The following is an 18,287-nucleotide window of genomic DNA, read 5'->3' as shown; positions in this document are numbered from 1 at the left end:
AAATCTAAAAAAAAAAAAAAAAAACAACGAAAACAGCCACAGTGACCAGTCCCTCAATTAACAAAATTGTTTTGCCTTTTTTAAAATGTATTTATTAGCTTTAGGGATGGTAGCAGTCCTACCTGACCAGAGGCATACTATGTAACACACTCTACCTTTTAAGCGCTAGGATCCAGGAAGAAATTCCTTCTACCTAGGATTGTACCACAGAGCCTGGCAGAACTGGCATGTTTTGATGAACAGTGTGGCATCTAGTATCTTTCACAACCATTCTTAGACACTCCAGGGGATAGGGAAAATAACAGTTAAATGCTTGGCACATTCACAGGGAGAAATATCAAGCATTACTGTAAATCACCTAAACCTATCCATCAAACATTACTCAGTCCTGCCCTGTGCGGGGAATGCCTTCACACATAAGTCTCAAGTTCCATTCAAATGCTTTATTCTTAATAATCTTACTCACTGCCTACTACATAACAAGCTCCATTCCTGCAAGGTCTGCCTCAAGACAATTCATATCACATACAAACTTGCACAATGGTCTCTCAATAAAATCTACATCAGACATTTATCTTCTTAAAAATAATTTTCAATACCTGCCCCTTTTAAAAAATAAGCTTTGGTGCCTGTGCACTTAGAGATTAGTTAGTTCTCCAACAGCATTAATAGAAATCCTCATTCAACAAGTCCTAGCTAACTTCAAAGCCACTATTTCTCACCATTTCCCAACATACATCCCTCCCTAAAGTCACCTTCCTATCCTTGTATTTTAGACTTTCACTAATCATAAGCCATTGTAAGCCACACTCACAGACTTGTAGCCAAATGCACTTAGAACCACCACACAGAAAAAACAGAACATCAGCTATCACACACACTGCTGCGTAACTATTCATCTCTGTCCTCTCCACCTGACAGGAATTATTAGTCTCTTTTATGGTTATGGGGATAGTAAAGCCTTTGTGTCTGGCTTTGAGTGAAATGTTTTAGCAAACCCTTTGCTATCTTTGGGTCAATCAGTAGAGGCTTAGAAATGTTATGAGACTGTTTAAACCTTGAAGAAGGCCTCTCTCTCTCTCTCTCTCTGGAAGGTCTGTACTTGGCCCTACATGAGAGCATGCAGCTGCACTAATTTTGGTCCTATGACACTCCTGGCAAACCTGGAGTTCTTAATTTTGATTATAGCTAGCCATGGTCAAAAGGGTCTGAGATTGGTGTGGGTGTCTGCTCTGATGAGCAGCAAAGGACAAGATAACTTAGGTAGCTGGAACCTTTCCCATCCCCAATTAACCTTGTATGGTGTTTGAATACAGTAACTGGAGTGAGTTAGCTGGGGTATCAGTCCTGCCTAAGAGGCTGTACCCATCTGCTCCTTCAGAAAACTGAAGGCTTAGCATCTTAGTGAGTTTCTCTTTCTACTGCAGCACCCACGACCAACATCAATCAATAAACTTGGTTATCTTTTTTATCCATGGATTTGTTACTGAAATAAATCAATCTCTCCCTCCCCTACAAAAAGAAATAGAATTCTAAAAAGGCAGGGTTTCTTAACATCCACTAATGAAGCCAGTGGAGAGGGGCGTTGTTAATTTTGTGGGGTTACTTTTTCCATTATGAAAACATGTGATTGACCATCAGGAGAGGCTCTAGATTCACTCTAGCTTTAAGCCTTATTGATGCCCAAATGGAACAATTTGGCTAGTTAAAACCTCTGAGAGTGAGCAACTGCATCATCACTCTGCCTCAACCCAGGAGACTTTCCACTCGTCATCTTTAACTTTGAGCTGAAGTGAACGAACTGGTCCCCAAGAATATTTCTGAATTGACTCTGAAGCTCCTTTGTCAGACCTGGCAGCTATGGCGTCTGGTGTAAATGTTTCAAGATCATTTTATATATTCTATTTATTCCCTTCTTCCAACCTAAAATCAAGGTTTTCTCAAAGAGCCCTTTGTCTCTTTTACGCAGCAGCAGAATGTCATGGTCACTCTGGAACGAGGCTTGCTCATTGCTGAACTGTTTCCAGAGACATGGCAGCAAATGTCAGAACTAAAATATTCATTTGATTCATTCTAGAATACAAATAAAACATTCTCAGATTAAAACTGCATATACATGCATACAAAATGTACATACATAAGGCTTATGGTATTTTAAAATTAAGTTAAAATATCTCAACTTCAGACTGATACTTTGCAATTCAATTCAGGGCCAAAAGTACATAGTGTTTAACCTACCTTGTATCTTAGACATAGAATGCTATGGCTCTTAAGGACACAGGAAATAGTACATTAGAATAACATAAACTAATTCATTTGTTTGGTTGCATACACACACAAAAAGTAGTTCTTAATTAACAAAATCATTTGCATCATTCATACCATATAAAGAGCGACTACTAAATGTGCCTAAATTTTACATATACTCTCATCACATCTCTCACAGTTAAATTCTATTTCTTTGACAAACCATATAGTTTTTATTTCCTATACCTTATAGCCCTTTTTAAACTTAATTCTATGCTTATTACAAGTCTTTACAAACTAACCATCAAGAAACTAGATATGAAAAGAACGAATACTCCCATTTTAAAAATGAGGTACCTGTATAAGCAGATAATTCTCCAAAGAGGAAACTCAAATGGCTGAGAAACATTTAAAAAAAATATTCGACATCCTTAACCATCAGGGAAATGCAAATCAAAACTACTTTGAGATTCCATCTTACACCTGTCAGAATAACTAAGATCAATAACACAAGAGACAGCTCATGCTGGGAAGAATAGGGAGCAGGGGAGCCCTCCTCCATTGCTGTTGGGAATGCAAACTTGTACAGCTACATTGAAAATCAATATGGCAGTTCCTCAGAAATTTGGGAATCAAGCTCAAGACCCAGCTATACTACTTTTGGACATATACCCAAAAAATGCTCCATTCTACCAGAAAAACACTTGCCCAACCAAGTTCTTAACAGCTTTATTCATAATAGCCAGAAACTGGAAACAACTTAGATGTCCTTCAACTTAAGGATGGATAAAGAAAATGTGGTACATCTACACAATGAAGTATTACTCTGCTGTTAAAAAAACAATGGCATGATGAAATTTGCAGGCAAATGGATGGAACTAGAACAAAATCATCCTGTACCACTGGTGGCAGAACACGCCTTTAATCCCAGCACTTGAGAGGCAGAGGCAGGTGGATTTCTGAGTTCGAGGCCAGCCTGGTCTACAGGGGAGTTCCAGGACAGCCAGGGCTATACAGAGAAACCCTGTCTCAAAAAACAAAAACAAAAACAAAATAATAATAATAATAATAAGCTGGGCCTGGAGAGATGACTCAGTGGTTAAGAGCACTGACTGCTCTTTCAGGTCCTGAGTTAACTTCCCATCAACCACATGGTGGCTCACAACCATTTTTAATGGGACTTGGTGACCTCTTCTGGTGTGTCTGAAGACAGCTACAGTGCACCCATAAATAAAAAACAAACAAACAAAAAAAAAACAAAACAAAAAAAAACAAGCAAACAAACAAAGAAACAAAAATCCTGCGTGAGGTAGCACAGACCCAGAAAGAACAAGAGGGAATAGCTGTTAAGTAAAGGACAACCTACAGACTCAGAGAGACGAAGTAACAAGAGGTCAGGGGTCTACATGGATCGTCCTGGAAGAAGAAATAGAACAGACTTTGACAGTGGAGATGGAATCAGGCAGGGGGAGCAGGAGGGAGAGGGAGATAGTACTGGGAAAGATGACTAGAATTGCAAGTAGGCAGAGTGAGTGATGTAAAACATAGTAGTGCAATGGACCCCCCCTGGAATCCACAGAAATGGCCCTAGCAAAGTCTCCTCGTAATGGAGGGTACAGAGCTTGAACTTCTTCTGTAATCAGGCAAGGAAGTCAATGAAACGATTCCTAATGATATTCTGCTATAGATCCATGCACAATTGTCATCAAAAGTGTCATCTAGCAACTGATAGTAGATGTAGAGATCCACAGCCAAACACTAGATCCAAAGGCAACCACCCAGCAGAAGAGGAAGAGGAAGGATTGTAGGAGCCAGAAGATGGAGGACTCCTTGAGAACAGGCCCACAGACTCATCTGGGCAGGGATCACAGAGACTTAAATGACAATCATGGACCCCGAATGGGTCTTAACTAGGTCTTATTTTTTTTTTTTTTTTTAATGTATGGGTACATAGTTGTCTTCAGACACTCCAGAAGAGGGCGTCATATCTCATTACAGATGGTTGTGAGCCACCATGTGGTTGCTGAGAATTGAACTCAGGACCTTTGGAAGAGCAGTCAATGCTCTTAACCTCTGAGCCATCTCTCCAGCCCTTAACTAGGTCTTCTTACATACACCTTATGGTAATGTACTTAGTGTTCTTGTGGGACTCCCAATAAAGGGATGGGGATGTCTCTGACTCTCTTACCTGAGCTTAGGACCCTTTTTTTCCTGAGTTGGCACACCTGGTTGTAATATGAGAGTTTATGCCCAGTCTTATTTTAGTATATATCCCTGGGAGGCAAGCTCGTTTTTTTGTCTATTGGTTTGTTTGGTTGGTTGGTTGTTGTAGTTTAAAGGAGAACAAAATAGGAGTTGATCTAAGGGAGAGGTGCTCTTCCCCAGAGAAGAGCATACCAACTGACTGTCCAGTGCCAAATGGTCAAACACATACATAAGTGACATTATATGGACACAACAGGTGATATTTAGGAATATGTGTGCGTGTGTGTGTGTGTGTGTGTGTGTGTGTATGTCTGTATATATACATACATATGAATATATAAATGTATGCAATAACAATGAAAAAAGAGGCTATTAATTTGAAGGTAAACAGACAGGTGTATATGGGATGCTTGGAGAAAGGAAACAGAAGGAAGAAATGTTGTACTTAAATTATAACTCAAAAAATAAACAACAACCAAAAAATAAGCTTCAAACTAGCACCAATTCTCTTACATCATGGGTGTTTTGTGGCCTCCTATCCTAATCATTTTATATGTTATCAGATCATTTACTAGCTTGACATTTCTATTCTATTACTTTCTCCTTCCCTTCATGATACATTCACTTGCTCAGAGGATAGTTATAAAGCCAGTAAGGTGAAGTTATACTCTATAGCAAATGAAGATAAAATAGAACTAAAGCACCATTGGTAGACAGCTTGCTGAGAATGCACAAGGCCAGGGGCTCAATCCCCAGCAATGCATAAAACCAAACACGGCAGTGAGTGAGAACTGGAGGCTGGAGGGGTTAGAAGCACACTCAGCTACTTAGTAAGTCTCAGGTCAACTTGGGCTCTATGAGACTGTACCTCAAAAAAAAAAAAAAAAAAAGTAAATAAAATAATTTGATATCAAGTAAAACCAAGTAAAAACTTTTTCTTATATACTTTTAAAATTAAAAACAAGATTTAATAGCTAAACCATGTAAGATTTTAAATTTTTAAAAACTGAAATAAGTAACTCAAAATTATTTTTAAAATTTATGACAGATATATGAATTGTATCAACAAACCCTATTATATATTTTAAAACATACAGGTAGTTTTAAAAACATATAAATAGGCCGGGCAGTGATGGCGCACGCCTTTAATCCCAGCACTTGGGAGGCAAAGGCAAGCAGATTTCTGAGTTGGAGGCCAGCCCCTGGTCTACAGAGTGAGTTCCAGGACAGCCAGGGCTACCCTGTCTTGGGAAAAAACAAACAAACAAACAAACATATATACATATGTTGAAAGATTTAAACCTTAAATTTTGATTGACTCTTTAAGATTTAAATGTTCAATGTAAAAGGTTATAAGCTCTTCAAACGTTTTTCTGAAAAAAACTAAAGCAATTCATAAGAAAACAATATTACTAAAATGAATTAAGATAAAGATAATCCTAGGGGTGCTAATTAAATTCAACTGATGTATTCATGTATATAAATGAAGCCAGAACCCTCTACTTTAGGAAAGAAAAGGCTTTCTGGGAAGAGACTGAAATGGAAGTGGGGGCAGGAGAGAACGGTATAAAAAGATACTTTCTTCTAATTGGTGATATAATCATAGGAATTTTATTTTCAAGGCAAAAAATCCTTCCTAGCTACTTCCTTCTTGCTTTCCTATCCCACATATGCTTTAACTAACTTGGAACTCAAGCAAGAAACAGGTTAAACAAGAACACCAGCTTCCCCAGTGTTTGAAATGTAAACATAGTAAACAGAATAACAATGACTAAAAGGCTAAGCCCTGGAAGAGCCCCCAGGACACAGAACAATCTAAAAGGCAATGCATTTCTAAGACAAACTTCCTTAGCACAGGCCTTACAGAGGCATGGTTTGCTGTGTAGGCTTTTCAAGCATCTCTACCACTTTCCTTCCTTCCTCATGGTGATCTAGAGCTACCTGTACCATCCAACCATCACTCTCTTGGGCACCCAGTATTTTATCTGTGTGGACTGTGTCCATACTCTGAACTGTGTTTATTTCTTCTTTTTCCAGCCGTTAGACACATCCTTTACTGTTCCTCATGCTAAGGGAAATATTCCCAATTTTACAAAGAACTTTATACTTGGGCGACCAATTGCTAACCGGGGACAATTTATAGAGTCTTAGGAAGAAAGCTGATTTTCCTTTGCACTACTGCCCAGCCTCAATGCATACTAAGAGGCCAAGAACACTGAAGAGTAGGTCTAATTCTCCAGGTCAATCTGTTCTCTAAACAGAGGGAGAGTAGAGGAAAATACCCTATGTCCAGGCTTTTACATCCAGATTGGAAACTGAGAAACTGCTTCTACCAGCATACTGCCAGATGTACTGAGTAACTCCTATCTCCAATCAATACCTTGGCAGTAAACTTCCTGTACCTCTGCCATACCTACTACAAAGATATGAAAGCCAATGGGACCACCCACTAACTCCTCACCAACTCCCATTTGCAATCTCCAGACTCTTTCCCTCCCCTCCTTCCCTCTCCTGACTATTCCCACATGAAGGAAGTACCTTTCCTGTCTGCCCTCCAGACCAGCCATCTAGCCAGTCTCACTGGATACTCAGTCCAAGAGCCTGAGGTCAGGAAAGAGTCAATCAAACTCAATCAAGGAAATGTGTTCTCATTACAGGACACACTGTGTGGACATACAGACAATATCAGGATATATTCCCCTTTACAGCGACAGGCATGGTCCAATTTAAGGACAGTTTTGGTGGATTCTTATAAATCCATAATGGAGGGATATAATCTGAAGGGGTTCTGAACAGTTCAAACATTTCAAGAATGGCTCTGGCTGGCCTTGCCTTTCTCCCTCATTCCATCTACCTTGCTAAAAACTGTTAGATTATATTCCCAAAGCTAGCTGCCAAGGTGTATTCCCTTATTTGGCCATTTCCTCCTCCTGAGCCTGACTGCCAAGGTCCAGCTATCAAAGTACTGAAGTATAGCAATCAAATGTCCCCTTTGGCTTACCTAATTAACATGCCCAATTAAAATTAAACACCTCATCATAATGTGGGATTTCCCCTTGTACCTTTATAAACTGCCATTTCCCTATGTGCTACACCTGTCTCTTCCATAAGAGGCAGTCCTTTGTCCCTCCAGGACAGATACCCCTGCCCCTTCTCCCTTGTCCTCTATCTCCTCTCTTATCTCTTAGTCCCTTGTCCTCTGTTCAGCTGGGGCAAATATACCACTGCATTCTAACCGACTTTAACACAAACCTCCCCTTTTCCTCTTCTTAAAAATTACACATACAAGGTCATTTGTTGCCATTTTTCTACCTGAGTCAGAAAGCAGCCTCTTTAACTTTTCTTCCCCACTTAAAAAAGGATCTCTCTGTGAAGACATGTGTTTGGGTGTGGTTTGTGCTTAATCCTGGGTCCAAAAGGGAACCTTCTGGATGTGTGAGCGTCTCCTTCAGATTCAAGGATGAATTCTTTCATGTGAGCTTCGTGTCTGTCTCCATCTTAACAGGAAGTCATGGGTGTATTGATCTATTGACACTTCGGATGAAAAGGAGTGGATTCTTCAGAAGCCACTGAAGCAGCTGCTGAGCGCAGCTAACCCCCTAATGCAGAATGTCTAAACACCTGGGGGTAAAACGGTCCCCACACAGGTCCCAGTTGGAACCCCAAGGACCTTATTCATAGTAAAGTAGGACATAGTAAAGAAACTAGGCAAATTGCCTCTTGCAATAGAAAATGAGAACTCTACTTAAATCTGTCAGTTCTGACAAACTGACAAAAGAAAAGAAAAAGAATATTGTGAACAAAAAGAAGCAAACACAGCCAAGAGGAGTAGACAAGAGGAAATAATCAACCTCAGGAATGAAATCAATAAATTAGAAACAAAGAGAACATTACAAATAATTTATGAAACAAAGATTTGATTCTTTAAGAAAAAAAAAATTAGACAACTCCTTAGACAAACTAACTAAAAGACAGGAAGGAGAATGTCCAAATTAGTAACATCAGAAATGAAAAGGGGGACAATAACAACAGACACTGAGAGATCCAAAGGATCATTAGGTCACACTTCAAAAACCTCTATTCCCTAAAATTGGAGAATCTAAAAGAAATGGGCATTTTTCTTAATAGGTACCACTTACCAAAGTTAACTAAAAATCAGATAAAAAAATTAAATAGACCTATAACTCCTAAGGAAAGCAGTCATTAAAGTCTCCCAACCAATTAAAGACCAGGGCTGCATGGTGTTAGCACAGAATTCTACCAGACTCTCAAAGAAGAATTAATACTAATAATCCTTAAATTATTCCACAAATTAGAAACAAAAGGGGCATTGCCAAATTCATTTTATGAGGCCAGAGTCACCCTAATACCCAAAGACTCAACCAAGAAAATTACAAATTTCCCTCATGAACGCTGATGCAAAAATACTCAGTTAAAAAGAAAAAAAAAAAAAAACACTTGCAAACTGAATCCAAAAACACATCAAAAAGATAGCCCAACACAATCAAGTAGGCTTCATCCCACAGATGCAGAGATGGTTCAATATATAAGTATCTGACCATGCAATCTAACACATCTACAGACTGAAAGGAAAAAACCACATGGTCATCCCATTAGATGCTGAAAAAGTCTGACAAAAACCCAGCACCCCTTCATGATAAAACTCTTAGATCAGGGATACAAGGGATATACCTATGTTTAATAAAGGCAAGAAACAACAAGCCAATAGCCATCATCAAATTAAATGGGGAGCAACTTAAAGCAATTCCAGTAAAATCGGGGATAAGACAAGGCTGTCCACTCTCTGCACCTCTTCAATATAGTACTTGAAGTTCTAGCAAGAGCAATAAGATAACTAAAGGAGATCAAAGGGATACAAACTGGAAAAGGAAGAAGTCAAAGTATCACTATTCACAGATGATATGATATTATATATAAACAACCCCCAAAAATCTACCAGGGAACTCCTACAGCTGAGAAACATCAGCAACATGACTAGATACAAACTAAAAAAAAAAAAAAAAAAATCAATACCCCTCCTATATACAATGATAAACAAGCTGAGAAAAAAATCAGGAAAACAACACCCTTCACAATAGCAACAAATAATATAAAATATCTTGGTGTAACCAAGCAGTGAAAGACCTATATGACATGAACTTCAAGTCTTTAAGGAATTCAGAGAAGATATTAGAAGATGGAAAGATTTCCCGTGTTCATGTGTCAGTAGGATTAACATAGCAAAAATGGCTATTTTACCAAAAGCAATCTACAGATTTAACACAGGTCCAATCAAAATTCCAACACAATTTTTACAGACCTTGAAAGAAAAATACTCAACTTCATAAATAAAACAAAAAGGCCCAGGATAGGTGAAACAAGAGTGTACAATAAACAAACATCCAGAGGTATCACCATCCCTAATTTCAAGCTGTACTATAGAGCACTAGTAAGAAAAACTGCATGGTACTCATATATGAAGAGACAGGTGGATCAAGAGAATCGAATGAAGCCCCTGAAGTAAAGCCACATGCCTAGGACACTTGCTTTTTCACAAAGAAGCCAAAATAATACAATAGCAAAAAAAAAAAAAAAACACCTTGAACAAATGCTGCAGTTCCAAGTGGATGTCTGCATGCAGAAGAATGCAAATACATCCATATTTACCACCCTGCACAAACTCAAGTCCAAGTGGATCAAAGATCTCAACATACAGCCAGATACACTGAACCTCACAGGAGAAAGTGGGGAATAGCCTGAACCCATAGGTACAGGAGACAGCTTCCTGAACAGAACACCAATAGCTCAGTCACTAAGATCAACGATTAATAAGTGGGACCTCATGAAACCAAAAAGCTGCTGTAAGGCAAAGGACACTGTTAATTAAACAAGGTGCCAGCCTTTGGAATGGAAAGTATTTTTACCAATTCCACAACTGACTGAGGACTAATATCCAAAATATATAAAGAACCCAAGAAACTAGATAGCAAAACAAAAAAACAAAGAATGGGGTACAGATCTAAGCAGAGAATTACCACTAGAAGAGTCTCAACTGGCTGACAAACACTTAAAGAAATGTTCAATGTCCTTAGCTATCAACCAGAGCAATACAAATAAAAAAACTCTGAGATTCCATCTTAGACCTATCAGAATGGCTAAGATCAAAACCACAAGTGGCAGCTTGTGCTGGTGAGGATGTGGAACAGGGGGAACACTCCTCCTTTGCTGGTGGGAGTGCAAACTTGTATAGCCACTTTGAAAACCAATATGGCAGTTCCCTCAAAAACTGGGAATCGACTTAGCTTAAGACTCAGCTATACTACTCTCGGGCATATACTCAAAGCACACTCCATACTACCACAAGGACACTTCTCAACTATGTTCATAGCAGCTTTATTTGTAATAGCCAGAAATCGGAAACAACCTAAATGTCCCTCACCTGAAGAATGGATAAAAAAAAAAAAAAGTGGAACATTTACACATTGAACTAATAACTTAGCTGTAAACAAAAAATGACATCATGAAATTGGCAGGCAAGTGGATGGAGTTAGAAAAGATTATTCTGAGTGAGGTAATCTAAACCCAGAAAGAGAAACTTGATATGTACCCACTTAATTATTAGTCTTAAAATAAAGGATAATCATGCTACAGTCCAGAGGCAGAGAAGCTAACTAACAAGGAGAGCTCAAGGAGGGATGCACGAATGTCCCTGTGAAAGGGAAATAGAATAGACATCTCAGGTGGCTGGGGGTGGAGGGGTCTGGATTGGAGGATGGGAATGGGAACAAGAGGGATCAGGTGAAGGAAGGAAGGAGGGAGAGAGTACTGGGAGGGACATCTAGAATCAGGAGAGGGGACATTTTGGGGACAAGCTAGAAACCTAGGGCAATTGAAACTCCCAGAAATCTATGAGGATGACCCTAACTAAGACTCCTAGCAATGGGGGGATATGGAGCCTGAACTGACCATCTCCTATAACTAGGCAACACTTCCAATGGAAGGATTGGAACACCAATCTAGCCACAAAACCTCTGACCTACAATTTGTCCTGCCTATAAGATGTGCTGTGTAAATGTGGCACAGAACATGAGGAACTGGCCAACTGGTCCATCTTGAGACCCATGCCATGAGAAGGAGCCCACCCCTAACACTACTTGGAAGGCAAGGGCACAAAGGTTGGATAGCCCAGAAACCTAGGATAGAAGCAATCATGACTGGAAAAAAAAAAGAGAGAGTCAATGATTAATTCCTAATGATATTCGGCTATACTCATAGACTGGTGTCTAGACTAATTGTCATCAGAGAGACTTCATCCAGCAACTGTTGCAAACAGATACAAAGACCCACAGTCAAACACTAGGAGGACCTTGGGGAATCCTGTGGAAGAGGGGGAGGAATGATTGTAGGAGCCATAGGAGTCAAGGATACCATAAGAAAACCCACAGAATCAACAAACCTGGGCTCACAGAGGCTCACAGAGAATGAACCACCAACCAGGGAGCCTACATGATACTGACCTAGGCTCTCTACACTTATCTAACAGTTGTGCAGCTTGGTCTTCTTGTGGGACTCCTAACAGTGGAAGCAGCGGTTGTCTCTGACTCTCTCGCCTGCCTTTGGGATCCTTTCCTCCTACTTGGTTACCTTGTCCAGCCTTAACGAGAGAGCAAGTGCCTAGTCTTATGCAACTTGGGATATCAAGGCTGACTGACATCCAGAGGAGCCCTGCCCTTTTCTGAAGACAAAGAAAGTAGAGTGGAGGGGGGTGGGGGAAAAAGAGGTTGCAGGGAGGAACTGTGGGGGAGAAGCAGATGTGAGAACCTACCTGAAGTCTTGCCAGCTGTGCAGTACGGGCTACTATTTTATTGTATGGTTCAACAATCTTTGATTTCATCCTAAGGCCAAAAAAGGAAAAAGAGTGAGAATAAAATCATTTTCAAAACATCAATGAGAGACTGGAGAGGTGGCTCAGTGTCTAAGAATGTTTGCTGAATAATTATGAAGATGTAAATTCAGACCTCAGCATCTATGTAAAAAGTTGGGCATGGCTATGCTTAAACCTGTAACCCCATGCTATATAGGGGGAGGCAGGAGGATCAATAGGGCTTGCTGGCCAGCATCCTCACTCCAAGTTCAATGAGAGTCTCTCTTTTTCTCGAGGGAATAAGGTAGAGAGTGATACAGGATCCCTGATAACTACCTTTGACCTCTACATGCATACCCAGACACATATATACTCCAGATGTTACATGCACACATAAATACCACATTCAAGCACAAATAAATAAGTAACCTAATAACATATGTACATATATATATATATATATACACATACATACAATGGTTAGACATAGTTTTATTTCATATATTTATAAAGTCAAAAACAGTACCTATCAACAGCTCCCTGTAAAGCTCCAATTCTCGCCTGCATCATCTGAAGAACACCTAGGAAAAATAACAACTCATATAGGCTTTACACACTTACAAGATTCACACTGGGCCAAAAGAGAAAAATCAAACACGAACATTTACATAAATACCATCTTAATGTTTTCCTCTCATCATCGTGATGCAAACAATCACTGTAACTTCTATTTTCAGTCACAAAAGCCGACAACTAGCCTCCGCCCTCCAATCTGACCCCGGGCCCTGACAGAAGCCTGGCAGGAATGCAGGTATGACTCCTTACTGCTTACAGACTGCTACTTTGCGTGGTGAAGAAGCTTTAGAACTAGCCAGTGCTGAGGTCTGCACAAGACTGGAAACACACCTAGGCACTGCCCAATCACACTCTTGACACTTGCTTAAATTTTAAACTGTATGGCAAACTAACGTTATACATACGTACTACAATTATTTTTTTTAAATCTTTAAGTGATATTTAAAAGTTCATCCTGGATTCTTGCTCAGAATCCTTCCATAGTACCTCTTCACTCCTGTATTAAAGCTACAGTCCACAGCTTGTGTTCTCAAGGCCATGGAGTGCAGATTCCCACTGACCCTCTAGTAGCTCAGCTGTGTTGATGTATCTCTCAAGCCTTCAGCTTCAGTCACCTTCTTTTCACCTACATCCTTCCAAGGGCTTCATTCGGTCCCAATGTTTGAATGCTACCTTCTCCATGAAAACTGACTTAACTTACACACACATATACAAAGAGGAGTGAAGAGGATCTTCTTTACATCTGAGTATATGTGTGTACAGACATATACAGACATATATAGTATATGTGTGTACAGACATATACAACTTCCTGCCCTAAATTCTTGCCTGTCAAATGTGTCAAAAGTGACTTCTGCAATATCCTAAGCCTGCCAGGTCACAATCCTGTGCTTGTCCCATTTCAATAACTCACATCCGGTCTAGCAGACCAAAATCTAAAGAATGACTGTGGTGCCTCTTCTCTCAGCGCTTTCACCCGCTTGATGAATCATTTCAGGTCTGCTTCTGTTTTACTCCCATCAACTGTTTTTCTATCCACCATGCTAACCCAAGGCACCACAACCTCAGCTATTCTACCAGTGGCGTCATCCATACAACCAGCAGGGAAAATTACTAACAACACCAATCTTGTCATACAATACTCTGATATGAACTCTCTAATGGTTTATTCCAGCACTCAAAATAAAATTACAGCAAATTCATCTGTGATTCTCTCCCTCATTCACTTCATTCTGGCCTTGCCTCTAACCCTGAGGCATATCAAGTTAATTTCTGCTCCGCTGATTGTTCCCTAGGCTTTCAACAGTTTCTCTCCATACCCACAGGGCAGTTCCTTCTTATCCTTCAGATTTCAGCTCAAAATACTATCTTTCTTCTCAGAAAGGCCTTCTCTGGCCATAAAATAACAGGGACTCCCTCCCCTTCCTTTACTCAATAGGTTTTCTTTGTAGGACTTAAAATTTTCTGATTGTCTATTTGTACATTTTTTAATGAACCTTACAATCTGAAATGAACCTTCTTTCATAAGGACAGTGGCTTTTGTCTATTCGTTATACATACCCAGTATCAAACAAGTACTCACCTGTCCGTTAATTGACTAACTGAACTGCTGAACAAATGAGAATGAATTCTCCTTTAAAATAGGTTGAATAACTGTACCTCCAAAGGACTTACTTTTCTTTTTTTTTTTTTTTCCAATTACAAGGGGAAAGATAACCAAGTTAGGATTAACGATTAAATTTTCCTAGTACATTTTTCAGCATCTCAAAATAACATTCCCTGGGGCCTCAAGTCTCTATAGGATTAGGCACATTTTCTCCCACTGAGGCCAGACAAGGCAGCCCCCTCTGCTACATATGTGCTGGGGGCTTCAGACCAGCCCATGTATGTTTTTAGGTTGGTAGCTTAGTCTCTGAGAGCTCCCAAGGGTCCAGGTTAGTTGACACTGTTGGTCTTCCTATGGAGTTGCCATCCCCTTCAGCTCCTTCAATCCTTCCCCTAACTTCCACAGGGGTCCCTAAACTCAGTCCAATGGTTGGCTGTGAGTATCTGCATCTGTCTCAATCAGCTGCTGGTCTCAGAGGACAGCCATGATAGGCTCATGTCTGCAAGCACAATATAGCATCACATTAGATGAAGCTTGGGAGCCTTGTAGAAGAGAGGGGGTGGGTAGAGTAGTGAGGAACTGGAAGGGGATAAGGACTCCACAAGAAGATCAATTAACCTTCACCCTCTCGGAAGACTCTCGGAAACTGAACTACCAAAGAAAAAGAAAGCATGGGCTTGACCTAGCTTCCCTGCATATGTGGAACAGATGCCCCAACAACTAGAGTGGGGGCTGTCTATGACTTTGTTGCCTGCCTGTGGATCCTGTTTACCTAACTGGGCTGTCTTGTCTGGCCTCCCTGCCTAGTTCTGCAGTGACTTGATGTGCCAGTGTGGGTTGATACCCCAGGGGGCCTTCCCATTCTCAGAGGAGAAAAGGAGGGGGCAAGAGAGGAGGGGCTGTGTAAGGGAAGAACCAGCAGGAGGCAGAGGCTGAGATCTAGATGTAAAGTGAACAAATAAATAAATTAAGGGGGAAAAAGAATTCTGAGAAAGGAACTGAAGAGAGAGAGATAGTTCAGCCTTTAAAGGTTAAGACTCACAATCAGAAAAACAAAAAGTATCCTGGAAAAACCAAGCATATTATAAAAATATACACATAAGAAAGCCATAATGAGGCTGAGTATGGTAGCCCACTCCTTTAATCCCAGCACTCTGGAGGCAGAGGCAAGTGGATCTCTGTGAGTATGAGGTGAGCCCAGTCTACACAGTGAGTTTCTGGGCAGCCAGGGCTAGACTGTGAGATTGTCTCAAAAGAATTAAAGAGATTAAAAAAAAAAATTAAATGATTTAAGACTTAATGAGAAGTATTTCTATTATAATGATAACTAGTCTAATCAATGTACTTTATCATTTCACAAGTGAAAATTATATTATTTGCTTTCAAAGTTACCATTAAAATATTACTGTTCTTAGAAACTCATTAAACAGTTAAGAGATTAAAGTATAATTTCCAATATTAGACCAATACTTAAGGACTCTTAACTTCTTCATGAATATAGCTCAAATTTTTTGGTTAACAATCAAACTATCATTTCCCAAAACACTAAGTCGTTTCTCGGGGTGCTCAGACACCACAGATGTTGAGTTAAGCTCATTTCTTGACACAATGAGAAATCCTGTTCGAGTATCACATCAACATCATCGTTTAACTTCCTCTGGATGCATGATTAATACCAGCTATCCAAACCCAAGTGTCCTGGTTGGTTTTGCCAATCCGACACCAGCTAGAGTTATCCGGGAAGAAGAGCCTCAGTTGAAAATGCCCCCATCCAGACAATGCGGAGCCTGTAGGGCATTTTCCTGATCAATACTTAATGAGCTCTACCCTTGGCAGGTGGACCTGAGGAGGATAAGGAAGCAAACTGAGCAAGTCATGGAGAACAAGCTCAACAACCTGCCTCAAACTCCTGTCCTAACTGCCATCAGTGACAGAGTATAAAATGTGAAATTTTTAGCTGAAATAAACCCTTCTTGCCCAAATTACTTCTGGTCATGGTCTTTAGCGCAGCAATAGAAACTCTGAGATAGCAAGTAATAATGAAAAACATAGTTGTAACATTTCATACTTATAAAATATAACCAGGAAAAACTGCAAAGTTCATAAATGATTTAGTCAAACATGAGTCACACAAACAAAACTGCAATGTGTTATCTGTCTACTATACTCCCTCCCACTGATAAGAATGCCAAAGAAAGGAAAAAATACATAAAAATTCACACCTACTTACACTACCTATTCTAACAAGACTCATTATTTTACTGTTTTATTTAACTAAGCTTATAGGAGTATTTATATATGGAAGCCTATTTTAACCATTTTCCTCATAACACAATACCACTTGGGTACACATTGGCATATCTGTGCCACACATAGGGAAACTGAGTCACAGCAAAGATAACTTTTCCAAGCAGTGATCTGAACAGTTGAGGAAGTTTTCACGTTGTCTGTTTGCTGCTTTACATCATTCTGGTCGAGCTCAGAGTCTACAGCACTGTCTGCATGGCCCACACAATCTAAAAGTACATTCTAGCCAGGCCTCAAACTCAAAACGCTTGTGGGGCCCTCCCTGTCCAACCCCATCTAAGGATAACAGATAAAGAAAATATACCTTCCAAAGACTCAATCCCAGTTGCTTGTGCCAGTAAATCTTCATGTCTTGCAACAACCTGAAAAATTAAGAATGAAAAATCAGCATGTGCTCTGATTAACTAAAAAGTCACCACAGGGTAGAATCCAAGATCTCCCTTGATATATAAAGGGAACAGATACTACACACACACACACACACACACACACACACACACACACACACACGTTACAAGCTATGCTTGAGATGAGTTATAGCAGAAACACATAACACAGTAAAAGCTCAATACAGAGCAAAAGTACATAGTGCTAACCCTGTCTCAGTATATCTGGGGTGCTGACAAAGTATATCACAGCCTAGGTAATATACAAACAAGAGATTCATTATCACGGCTTGGAGGCTAAAAGTCCAAGGTCAAGGGTTAACAAACTCAGCTTCCATTCATCATCAGTGGTGCCTTCAGTGTCCTGACATGGAAGAAGGATGAGCAACCTCTCCTATGGGGCTCTGCCAATTTAGCAGGGCACAAATCACCTCCCCACAGCCCCACCTCTCCGACTTATCACATTGGGAATTAATTCAATATATGAACATAGGAATATATGAGGTTGTAGCTTATTTGGGAAAGTGCATGTCTGGTATACATGAGGCCCTGGGTTCAATTCCCAGCAGTAAAAAGACATTCAGGTTGCAACACATGATCTAGGGAAATGCACACTTGGGCCATGGCAGCCTGTCTGTTTTCCTAACTACATTAAATAGAATTGTACAAACTATGATAAAGTCATTGCTTTTCTTGTGCGTTCCCTTTAAAGAACACTTTTGGAATCAAGTTTGTCTTTGTTCTTGGAGAATCACGTCCATATCCTAGAAACTAAAATTCCCAGCAGCTATCTAACCCTTGATGGCTCCCTGTGTCACAGAAAATCCTTTTCCCTATTGAAGATTGGTATTTTGGTAGAAATTTGGGGAATGTGGATAGCTAAAACCCAAAGGAGGGGGAGGTGGGACTCTGAGTTAAAAGAGCACATGTAAGAGATTTTGGTACATTAAGAAATCATGCTAAAAAGGACACATGCTCCACTATGTTCATAGCAGCCCTACTTATAATAGCCAGAAGCTGGAAAGAACCCAGATGTCCCTCAACAGAGGAATGGATACAGAAATTATGGTACATTTACACAATGGAGTACTACTCA

The 18,287-nt window shown here is 40.0% G+C and overlaps 1 protein-coding gene across 3 annotated transcripts in view; it reads right to left on the bottom strand.

Moving 5' to 3' along the window:
* Nucleotides 1-18,287, bottom strand: part of Cog5 (component of oligomeric golgi complex 5) — a 293,171-nt gene that overhangs the window by 262,785 nt on the left and 12,099 nt on the right. For all 3 annotated transcript variants that reach the window (XM_021179459.2, XM_021179458.2, XM_029484711.1), the window contains exons 3-5: nt 17,110-17,167; nt 12,843-12,897; nt 12,278-12,347 (exon numbers count right to left, since the gene is read on the bottom strand). In XM_021179459.2, the coding sequence (XP_021035118.1) occupies nt 12,278-12,347; nt 12,843-12,886 (114 nt within the window). In that variant the 5' untranslated portion in view covers nt 12,887-12,897; nt 17,110-17,167. The remainder of the gene's footprint in view (nt 1-12,277; nt 12,348-12,842; nt 12,898-17,109; nt 17,168-18,287) is intronic.

Source organism: Mus caroli, chromosome 12 (genome assembly GCF_900094665.2).
Source record: "Mus caroli chromosome 12, CAROLI_EIJ_v1.1, whole genome shotgun sequence".
Taxonomy (NCBI): Eukaryota; Metazoa; Chordata; class Mammalia; order Rodentia; family Muridae; genus Mus; species Mus caroli.
Note: the sequence above shows the minus strand (reverse complement) of the source record. Positions and strands in the feature narration are given on the sequence as shown.